Below are 12169 nucleotides of genomic sequence, written 5' to 3' on the forward strand. Positions count from 1 at the left end.
CAGATAATTTCATGTGTAATTTTATTTGAAATTAATAGAAAGTGTAGGACCAAATCTATGGGTTTATGGAGTTAGTAAACTCAACTAGGTATTTACAGTGCCTTGCTTTAATTATTAAGCTTCATCATGAGGTTGAGTCAGATTCTGTATGTATCATATTTATGTAATTAATTGCCAATGTGTTGTGTTAAAATATTGAAATAATTAATTTTTTTCTTGTGGAGATTATTAAAATGTAATTTTAATTTTGTTTGAGGTAAATGACAGATCGAGGGGGATGGCTGTCTATATAAGCCTTATATATGTATGTAATTCAATGGTATAGTTAAGAGGCAAGTTTGGAGTTGTTATACTTACTTTGGGTTGGTGAAGTGAGGGCAGTATGTATGTTAGGTGAGTTAGTTGAATCTTACATGCTTTGAATTGTTTTGGGGGTTGGCAGGGTGATAATGGCATATAAAATATGAGAATTAGTGGGGTAGGGGTTTGATTAAGCAAGCTGTTTACAAGATATGAGTGTGCCTGTGTGGTATGTGTGTAATTGCTCTATATCCTGTGACCATTGACACAACAACATATTATGGTAGATGATGTTGGAAAATAATACTCAATTCAAGCTCAGCTACAAGTTTCTCGGCAGTGTTAAGACCTCTGATGGCCAGAGCTGAGTCACAGCATGCCCCTCAATTTAAAAATACCAAAAGCATGAAACCAGTTATGTGTGAACATGGCTGATTAGTCATTAGTCCATCGAGGTGTATTATTGAAGGGGAAAGAGTAGGCGATTTTAGGTGAGATGGTCCTGAAGTAATAAGAACCAGATGCCAGATATAGTTCATTTATAGAAATCCTCATGGTTCATTGGCCTAGAATGAGGAGAGAGGCATGTCTGTGGACGGGTTGATTGTGGCTTGATGATTAAGCTCTGGTTATCAGTTATGATAAGCATGATGACTGGGAATGATTTGACTATGTGATATGTATGATTAATAAACATATGTCCTGTGTAATATCAATCATCACTTCAATTACCCCTGGAATCTAATGTGAGTTGAACTGTTTAATGTGTATGTAATATCAATAGGCTGATGTACTTGCTTATATACATGGGATAATTAATTTATGATTATACATATCATGTATTATGCATAAGAAGGTGTATATACTTACATATGTTGAAGGGCACAAAATGCACAAAGTACACAGTAATGTTAGTTTTCAAGATGTCACTTTTAAATACTTACACAGTACTTAAAGACAGTGTTAATGTCCCATAAGCAAGTTGTTCAGGGAATTGTTGAAGTGGAATTTTAGCTTCGGGTGTTGATGGTGGGGCTGGAGCTTCTTCCTCGAGTCTTAGGGAAAAACGTTGTTTTCCTTTTCTGGTTTAGAAGAACAAAGTAATAAATAACTACAAAGACTCTTCATTTTCGGAGGTTATTTTCAATAATGCTTGTTAGTGGTATAAGGACTATAATTGTAAGAAAGTATAGAATAGATCCTGTTTGTCCGATGATAATAAATGGGTGATCAATGGTTTGTCTTCCAATTCATGTGACTGTTAATAGGTCCCCTACAAGTACTCAGAATAAACATTGGCTAAGAGGTCATGTTATACTTCATTGTTTCACTGTATGAAGTACTGGGACAATCAATCAAATTAGGAATGAGATGCTTAATGCTAGTACACTTCCTATTTGTTGTGAATAGATCACAGAATTGCATATGAAAATAAGTATCATTCTCATTTGATGTGAGGGAGAGTGCTGAGGAGGTTAGGTGGAGTGTAACTGTCTCTACCTAGAAGGTCAGGTGAGACTAGTACTAGTATTAGTAAGATTACAAATAGGAACAAGGCACCCAAGATATCCTTAATTGTGTAGTATGGATAAAATGGGATTTTGTCCATATAGGATGAGATCCCTGTTGGATTATTAGAGCCTGTTTCATGAAGGAATAATATGTGAAGAACTGCTAAAGCTGCAATAATGAATGGGAGGATAAAGTGGAACGCGAAGAATAGGGGAAGGGTGGCTTTATCAACTGAGAATCCTCCTAAGAGTCATTTGACTAGGTTAATGCCAATGTAAGGAATTACTGAAAGAAGACTTGTAATGACTGATGTTCTTCAAAAGGATGCTGGACTATTACCTTAAATAGTAGGATGATTCCGTTGTTTCATATTTCTAGGAAGGTGTAAGATCCATAATACAGGCCTCTCCCTACATGGATAAATAAGCAAACAAAGAATAAGAATAGGAAAGGTCCGTTGGCATATACATATCAGATAATTCATCCATAGTTTATGTTTTGGTAGATATGAGTTATAGATGAGAAGGCAGTTACTGTATCTGATGTATATAATGTATTGTTAAGAATAACCCTGTCGGGCTTCCCTGGTGGCTCAGTGGTTAAGAATCCGCCTGCCAATGCAGGAGACACGGGTTCAAGCCCTGGTCTGGGAAGATCCTACATGCGGAGCAACTAAGTCTGTGCGCCACAACTACTGAGCCTGCGCTCTAGAGCCTGCGAGCCACAACTACTGAGCCCATGTGCCACAACTATTGAAGCCCACGCACCCTAGAGCCCATGCTCTGCAACAAAAGAAGCCACTGCAATGAGAAGCCTGCGCACCGCAACAAAGAGTAGCCCCCACTCACCACAACTAGAGAAAGCCCATGCACAGCAATGAAGACCCAACGCAGCCAAAAAAAAAAAAAGAACCCTGTCAAGATTTGTAAAATTAAATATAAAGCAGGGACGAAATTTTCATCATGATGAGCTATTTGATGGGGCTGGTAGATCATTATATGCATTATTAACAATTCTGATTAATGGGTGGGATTTTTAAATGTTGGTCATTAGTGTTCCTATAGCTGAAATACAATGATGATTTTTCAGGTCATTGGCCATGATTACACTGCATTTAAGAATAATGATGACACACTGTATTTGTTTTAAGTACTATTTTGGTAGTTTTGTAGGTCTTCAAAACCTTCACAAATTTATGGTGGGCTTGGGTTAACTGGGTTAATTGAGTGGTTGTGATATTGTAATGAATTTTGGTGGATCGTTTTTGTGCTTAATGGTTTTTAAAATTTGTTTAAAGAGAATGTGAATAGTTTTTGGTTATACAACAGTTATGTCTACTAAGCAGTATCCTGAGGTTTGAGAGTCTAATAAAACCCTCTTAGGTACATTTCTTTAATGTTATGATGGACATGCAAATTAAAACCACAAAGTGACATCCATTCACATGTAATAAATGGTTATAATCAAGAACAAACAAAAATGCTGGCAACAATGTAGAGAAATTGGAACCCCCTTACACATTGCTTGTGGAAATGTATAGTTTGGCATTTCCTCAAAAAAGGTAAAATACAATTAGAGTCTGGTTCAAGAACTCAATGCCTAGATATATGACACAAAGAATTGAAAACAGGAGTTCAAACAAAAACTTGTACATGAATATTCATAGCAGCACTGCTGACATTGGCCCAATGGTAGAAACAATTCAAATATCCATCAGTGGATGAGTGGATAAGCAGAAGAGGGTAGATCTATAAAGTTCCACATTATCCTGCCATACACAGAAATATAGCAAAATGGTGCCATCTGCTGTGGGAAAACAGTATGGCAGTTCGTCAGAAACAAAGTATGATTCATCGCTTCCACTTCAAAAGGTTTGAAAGGAGGGAGTTAAACAGATATTTGTACACCCATATTCACAGGAGCATTACACTGGCCAAACGGTGCAAGCAACCCAAGTGTCCATGGATAGATGAACTGATAAGCAAAATGTGATATATACACAAAGGTACATTATGCAGCCTTAAAAACTAAGGAAATTCAGATACATGCTACAACATGTATGAGCCTTAAAGTCATTATGCTAAGTGAAATAAGCCTGTCACAAAAGGACGAATATTATATGATCCCACTTCTATGAGGTATCCAGAGAAGTGAAATTCAGAGACAGAAAATAGAATGTGGTTGACAAGGGTTGAAGGGAGTTAGTGTTTAATGGATGCAGTTTCACTTGGAAAAAAAGAAGTACAGGAGATGGATGGTAAGGATATTTGTACAATAATATAAATGTGAATGTCACAGAACTATATACTTTAAATGGTTTAAGTGGTAAATGTTATGTTTGACATTTAATCACAATGGAAAATGTGAATGAAGTACTGATACAAGTTACAACATGTATGAATATTGAAAACATTCTAAGAGAAAGAAGCCATGCAGAAAAAGCCACCCAGATCATACTCATCTTGTGTGCTTTAAATCCGTCAAGGCTGTGAAAATGAGGGGAAGTCTCAAGATTGCTTCCAGAAAAAGAAAACTGGGTCAGAATGGAAAAAGACATTTTCATGCTTTGGGGCAGGTGATGGAAGTGGGCCAGTGGATTGGATTAGAAGGTAAAAACCGTAATGATTTCTCATATGGGGGTTACAGGGGTGTTCCCTGGGAGAGTGTCCCTTTTTGGGGTGAAACACAATGGAAGCAGTCATTTAAATTGGCATATGTGGTAAAACAGTGATGACTGGGGAATCTGAACTTACAAATAAAGAGTACATTGTACTGCTACTGCAAGTTTTCTGTATGTTTGAAGTTAGTAGAAAGTAAATAACTTTTCAAAACATGTCAACACCATGCCAGAAGAATAGATTAAGACATCAAACTTCATGATGAGGCCAAGCCCTACCCAGATTCAGTTCACCCAAAATGGTTAAGCTAATTGCTCTTGTAGGAATCATATATTATTAAGAGGTACTGTGGGAAGATTATATTACTAGTAGTCACTATGTCTTGGGGGTTGTGGATGACCTGGGAAGTGGTAGAAACAAAGGGATTTTTGAATTACAATTTTCCACATGAAACTGCCAAAAGTTACAAGTAATACATGAATTTAGTAAAGTTGCATGATACAAGAGCAATACACAAAAATCAGTTGAGTTTCTATACACTAATAAAGAAGTATCAGAAAGAAAAATTAAGAAAACAACCCCATTTACAGCTGCATCAAAAAGAACAAAATACCTAGGTATAGATTTAACCAATGATGTGAAAGACATGCACAATGAAAACTGCAAGACACTAATAAAGAAACTGAAGAAGACACAAATAAAAATATTCTGTGATCAGGCACTGGTAGAATATTCTTAAAACGTTCATCCCTCCAAAGCAGTGTACACATTCAATTCAATCTCTAACATAATTAAGTGGCATTTTTCACAGAAACAGAACAAACAATCCTATCTATCCTGTGTGGAACCAAAAAGGACCCCAAATAGCCAAAGCAATCCTAAGGAAGAGAGCACAGCTGGAGTCAACTCGCTCCCTGACTTCTAACTACACTATGAAGCTACAGGAACCAAAACTGTGGAATTGGCGTAAAAACAGGCACACGCACCAGAGGAACAGAACAGAGAACCCAGAAATACACCCACCTGTATGTGGTCAGTTAATTTATGACAAAGCTGCCAAGGACATACACTGGGGTAAAGTCCCCTCAATAAACTGATGCCAAAGAAACTAGATACCATACACCAAAGAAAAACACTGGAAACTGTCTACACTACACACAAAATGACCTGAAATCCACAGTTTTCCACATCAAGCCCATTGTCTGCTGGCTTCTCTGAAAATAGACCCCCTTTCAGCAGTCAGCCACATACAGGAAGCTTCTCCCCACTTTTTCTTTACCTTTTACTCCCGCGGCGGTGCCTCCCAGCAGGTCCTGAAGACACTGGCTCCTGTCTGCACGGACTAGTGTGTCCAGAGGAGACCAACCTTCTGTCTGTGTTGACTCAGCCAGTCATTGTCCGGAAGCCAAAGCCCTGGAGAATCCTGAGAACACCAAGCCCCTGTCAGCTGCATGGAATCAAGTCCTCCAGCTGAACATGCACGAGCCTCGAAAGTCAGAGAGGTGGACTTGGCTCCACCTGCTGGCCAGTTGGGAAGTGCAAGCCTCAGCCACTTACCTTCCACTGGAGGCCCTGCTCTCAGCTGGCAGGTCTGATGAATCCACTAAATTTGAAAATTCAGACTCAAATGAAGCCCAAAATCCCATGATGAGCCACAAATGGAAAGAAAAACATTTGCAAAACACTTACCTGATAAAGGATTTGTACTCAAATTATATCAAGAACTATAGAACAGGGCTTCCCTGGTGGCGCAGCGGTTGAGAGTCTGCCTGCCAATGCAGGGGACACGGGTTCAAGCCCTGGTCCGGGAGGATCCCACATGCCGCGGAGCAGCTGGGCCCGTGAGCCACAACTACTGAGCCTGAGTGTCTGGAGCCTCTGCTCCGCAACAAGAGAGGCCGCGATAGAGGCCAGCGCACCGCGATGAAGAGTGGCCCCCACTCGCCGCAACTGGAGAAAGCCCTCACACAGAAACGAAGACCCAACACAGCCAAAAAATAAAAATAAATAAATAATAAATTAAAAATTAAAAAAAAAAAAAAAAAGAACTATAGAACAAACAACCCCATTAGAAATGGGTAAAATCTGAATGGAGACCTGGCCAAAGTAGATTGTAGGTAAGCATACAAAAATATACTCAACATCATATATCATTAGAGAATTACAAATTAAAACAATGAGATAGCACTACACAACTATTAAAACTGCTGAACTCCAAAAAGAAAAAAAAAAGACTACCAATTGATGGAGTGTGAGGAACAATGGGAACTATCCTTCACTGCCAGTAAAATGAATATACAGCTACTCTGCAAGACATTTTGGAAGATTTTTGCAAAGCTAAACAAATCTCACCTAAAGAGCCAACATCCTGCCTCCAGTATTTAGACAACTGCTCTGCAGAACTAGGTCCAAACAAAAAGGATGCAATTAAGCATAGCATCTCTATTCAGAATGGCTAAAAACTTAAAGAAATCAGTATGCCCTTCAACAGATGAACACATAAGAAAACTCGGGTACATCCATGTTAGGGGAACAGAATATGCCACCCCAAAATATGCCTGTTTGGTGTAAGGATTATTTCGGCTTGATTGATTGTGTTTAAGAAAGATGATTTCTGAAAACCAAGTCAAGATTACACTTTTGTGAAGGAAATTTACATTTATAAGGGAAATCTCCATTTAAAAAGTTGTCTCCCTCTCTGTACCAGGAATAGACAGATGAGTAAATCTCATGAAACACTTACCAGTGGAGAAGGCCGAGACTTAAATCTGCGTATCAAACATATCCTTTTTTTTTTTTTTTTAATTTTAATTTATTTTTATTAATTTATTTTTGGCTGCATTGGGTCTTCATTGCTGCGCACGGGCTTTCTCTAGTTGCAGCCAGCAGGGGCTACTCTTCATCGTGGTGCACGGGCTTCTCATTGTGGTGGCTTCTCTTGTTGCAGAGCACGGGCTCTAGGCTCACGGACTTAAGTAGTTGTGGCACGCGGGCTCAGTAGTTGTGGCTCATGGGCTTAGTTGTTCTGCGGCATGTGGGATTTTCCCGGACCAGGGCTCAAACCCGTGTCCCCTGCATTGGCAGGCGGATTCTTAACCACTGCACCACCAGGGAAGCCCTTCTTTTGTTTTTTAGGTGAAGATGGTATTTAAGGTGATGACTTAGGCCATTTCAGGGACTAACTTTTCCTGGGCATCTCCCATGTATATAGGAAGTACAAATGTTATTAAACTTCTCTTTGTTTTTCTGATGGTAATCTTTTATTATGGGGGGCACTTCTCAACCAAGAACCTAGGAGGGTAGAGGGAAAATTATTTTTCCTCTCATACACATGCAATGGAATACTATTCAGACACAGAAAGGAATAAACCATCAACCCTTGCAAAAAACATGGATTAATCTTACATGTATACAGTATTGCTAAGTGAAAGAATCCAGTCTGAGGAGGTACACACTGTATGACCCCACTTATATGACATTCAGGAATAGGCAAAACAAAGATGGTAGGGCTTCCCACTGGTGGCGCAGTGGTTAAGAATCTGCCTGCCAATGCAGAGGTCACGGGTTCGAGCCCTGGTCCAGGAAAATCCCACATGCCACAGAGCAACTAAGCCTGTGTGCCACAACTACTGAGCCTGCGCTCTAGAGCTTGCAAGCCACAACTACTGAGCCCATGAGCCACAACTACTGAAGCCCATGTGCCTAGAGCCCGTGCTCCACAACAAGAGAAGCCACCGCAATGAGAAACCCGTGCACTGCAATGAAGAGTAGCCCCCACTCACTGCAACTAAAGAAAGCCTGTGCACAGCAATGAAGACCCAAAAATAAAATAAATAAATTTATTAAAAAAAAAAAAAAAGATGGTAAACAAGTTATGGGGTGGGGGTTGAAATGTTCTATATGGTACTTTGGTGATGGATACTTGCCACTATGCATTAATCTAAACCCATGGGTTTTTACAACCCAACAAGTAAATCATAATCCAATTTATTTAGGATATGGGAGTGTCACAGGATGGAATACAGAATGTGACAAAGAATCTAACTGATTTAGAAATGTACGAAAAAAACTCACTGTTGGTAGGGCAAAAGGTGCTGACTTAAGTAACTATGGAAATAAATGGACTCTGTAGAGTAAAGGCAAAATGTACCATACATAAATACTGGACTCTATAAGTTCTTTCCCATGGTGGTAATAGCTAACAATAGTAAAACTACTATACCTGTAATCTGGAAGGGAGCAAGCAATGAATTCAATGTAGGACAGAGGTGGTAGGTGGGCATCTTACATTTGGAATCGGAAGTTACAGATAAGCAAAGGCAGAAGGTTACAATAACCATGCAATAATGGATAGATTATATTTCCTCAATTTTAAAAACTTTTGTGCATTAAAAGATGATATCCAGAAAGTGAAAACACAGCTGGCAGAAAGGAAGTAAATATTTGTACATTGTATTATAACAGACAAGAATCTGTTCTTCACAATATATCAAGAACGTTTACAAAACATCAACAAAAAGACAACACAAAGTTTAAAATGGAAAATGACTTGAACAGACCTGTCTCCAGACAAGAAAAGCAAATAATCAACAAGCACGTGAAAAGGTGTAAAACATCAGTTGTTGTGATGGAAATGCAAAGTAATACCATAATTCAGTACTCCTTCACACATACTAAAATGGTTATAATCAAAAAACAGAAATTAACAAATGTTAACACTGTAGAGAAAGTGAAACCCAACATTGCTTGTGGAAATGGAAAATGGTGCAGCTTATGTGTACAATAGTTTGGCATTTCCAATAAAAGATAAAAATACAATTATCATATGGTACAACAACTCCACTATTATAGACCCCAAAAAATTGAAAACAGGTACTCAAAATGTTGGAGAGGATGTGGAGAAAAGGGAACCCTCCTACACTGTTGGTGGGAATGTAAGTTGGTGCAGCCACTATGGAGAACAGTATGGAGGTTCCTCAGAAAACTAAAAATAGAACTACCATATGATCCAGCAAGCCCATTCCTGGGCATATATCCACACAAAACTCTAATCCAAAAAGATACATGCACCCCTATGTTCACAGCAGCACTATTCACAACAGCCAAGACATGGAAACAACCTTAATGTCCATCGACAGATGAATGGATAAAGAAGATGGGATACATATATACGATGGAATACTACTCAGCCATAAAAAAAGAATGAAATAATGCCATTTACAGCAACATGGATGCAACTAGAGATTATCATACTAAGTGAAGTAAGTCAGAAAGACAAATACCATATGATATCACTTATATGTGGAATCTAAAATATGACACAAATGAACCTATCTATGAAACAGACTCACAGACATGGAGAACAGACTTGTGGTTGCCAAGGGGGAGGGGGGTGGAGGAAGGATGGATTGGGAGGTTGGGGTGAGCAGATGTAAGCTATTATATATGGAATGGATAAACAACAAGGTCCTACTGTATAGCACAGAGAACTATATTCAGTATCCTATGATAAACCATAATGGAAAAGAATATTTAAAAAATATATATATATATGTATAACTGAATCACTGCTGTATAGCAGAAATTAACACATTGTAAATCAACTATACTTCAATAAAAAATAAAAACAGGTGTGCAAACAAAAACTTGTACACAAATATTCATAGCAGTGCAGTTCACAATAGCCAAAAGGCAGAAACAAGTAAAATGTCCTTCAAAGGGTGAATGGATAAATAAAATGGGTAAATCCATAAACTAACCTATACCATATAAAGGAATAAAGTAAAATGGTGGTGCCACTGTGGAAAACAATATGGTAGTTCCTCAAAAACTTAAACAGACAATTAATATATGATCTGTCAATTCTACTTCAATGTATATACTCAAAATATTTGAAAGCAGAGACTGAAACAGATATTTGTACAACCATATTCATAGCAGCATTATTCATAATAGCCAAAAGGTGGCAGAAACCCAAGTACCCATCAACAGATGAATGAGTTAACAAAATATGGTATGAACGAATAAACACAATGGGACATGATTCAGCCTTTAAAACTAAAGTAATTCTCATACATGCCACAACATGGATGAACCTTGAAGTCACCATGCTGAGTGAAATAAGTCAGTCCAGAGAACTCAAATTCAGAGACAAAAAGAATGTGGTTTCCAGGGGCTGAGGGCTGTGAGTGAATGGATACAGAGTTTCACTTGAGAAAAATTTTTAAAGTTCTGGACATGGATGGTGAGGATATTTGTACAACAGTATGAAGGCAGCTAATGCCACAGAACTGTACACTTAAAATGTTTAAATGGTAAATGTCATGTCATGTATTTTTAATAACAGTGGGGAAAAATGAATTAAGTACTGATAAGTGTTACAACATGGCTGAACACTGAAAACATCCATACAGAAAAGGCCACCCTGATCACATACTTGTCTTGTGTGCCTTAAATCCATTAAGGTTATAAAAATAAGGGAAAATCTAAGTAATCATTCCAAAAAAAAGAAAACTGGATCAGAATGGAAAAAGATACTTTCAAACATTTGGACAGCTGGTGAAAGTTAAAGTGGGCTTGTGGATTAAATTATAATGTGGGTACCATATAATTTCTTGATTTGGGGGTTATGTGCTGGTTCTCAGGGAGAGTATCCCTGTTTTGGGTAAAACACACTGGAGTATTTTGTGTGAAGTGGCAAATGTGAATACTTTTTACCTTTGTGGAAAATTTTCTGTATGTGTGAAATTACTAGAAAGTAAATTACTTTTCAAAACAACCATGTCAATACCATGCCGAAAAAACAGAACACACTGAACTTCATTATAAATGCCAGGACTTACCCAGATCCAGTTCAATGAAAGTTGTGATGTTAATTGGCCTTGTAGGAGTCCACATGTTATTAAGAGACACCGTAAGATTACATTAGGAGCCACCATGTCTTGGGTGTTATGGATGACCTGGGATACAGCAGAAACAGTGGGATTTTAGAATTACAGTTTTCCACATCACTCCACAAAAAAAAACTGTTGGAATAAAATTTAGTGAAGTTGCAGACTATAAAATCAATGTACAAAAATCAGTTAAGTTTCTATGCATTAATAATGAACCACTAGAAAGAAACAGTAAGAAAATCCCATTTATAACTTCATCAGAAAGAACAAAATACCTAGGAATAAATTAACCAAGGACATGAGAGACCTGTACTCAGAAAACTATAAAGCACTGACTTAAAAACTGGAAGAAGGGCTTCCCTGGTGGCGCAGTGGTTGAGAATCTGCCTGCCAATGCGGGGGACACGGGTTCGAGCCCTGGTCTGGGAAGATCCCACATGCGGAGCAACTGGGCCCGTGAGCCACAATTACTGAGCCTGCGCGTCTGGAGCCTGTGCTCCGCAACAAGAGAGGCCGCGACAGTGAGAGGCCTGCGCACCGCGATGAAGAGTGGCCCCCGCTCGCCGCAACTACAGAAAGCCCTCGCACAGAAACGAAGACCCAACACAGCCATAAATAAAATAAAATAAATAAATAAAAATTAAAAAAAAATAGTAAATATATATTTTTAAAAAAAAAGAAAAGCAGATACTTTAAAAAAAAAAAAACTGGAAGAAGACACAAATAAATAGAAAAATATTCTGTGCTCATGGATTGGAAGAATTACTATTACTAAAATGTCCATTCTACCCAAAGCCATCTACAGATTCAATGCAATCTTGATTAAATTTCCAGCGGTGTTTTTCA

General features: G+C 38.3%; 1 protein-coding gene across 4 annotated transcripts in view; it reads right to left on the reverse strand.

Moving 5' to 3' along the window:
• Positions 1-2151: 2151 nt before the first annotated feature.
• The window catches only part of ZNF19 (zinc finger protein 19), a 29885-nt gene continuing 19867 nt past the window's right edge, over positions 2152-12169 (reverse strand). For 2 of the 4 annotated variants that reach the window (XM_057534319.1, XM_057534321.1), the window contains 3 exons: positions 11273-11389; positions 5710-5853; positions 2152-4328 (listed from right to left, as the gene is read on the reverse strand). In XM_057534319.1, the coding sequence (XP_057390302.1) occupies positions 11350-11389 (40 nt within the window). In that variant the 3' untranslated portion in view covers positions 2152-4328; positions 5710-5853; positions 11273-11349. Of the gene's footprint in view, positions 4329-5709; positions 5952-11272; positions 11390-12169 lie in introns of all 4 variants that reach the window. The other 2 variants (XM_057534320.1, XM_057534322.1) reach the window with 2 other exon arrangements.

This window comes from Balaenoptera acutorostrata, chromosome 19 (genome assembly GCF_949987535.1).
Source record: "Balaenoptera acutorostrata chromosome 19, mBalAcu1.1, whole genome shotgun sequence".
NCBI classification, from domain to species: domain Eukaryota; kingdom Metazoa; phylum Chordata; class Mammalia; order Artiodactyla; family Balaenopteridae; genus Balaenoptera; species Balaenoptera acutorostrata.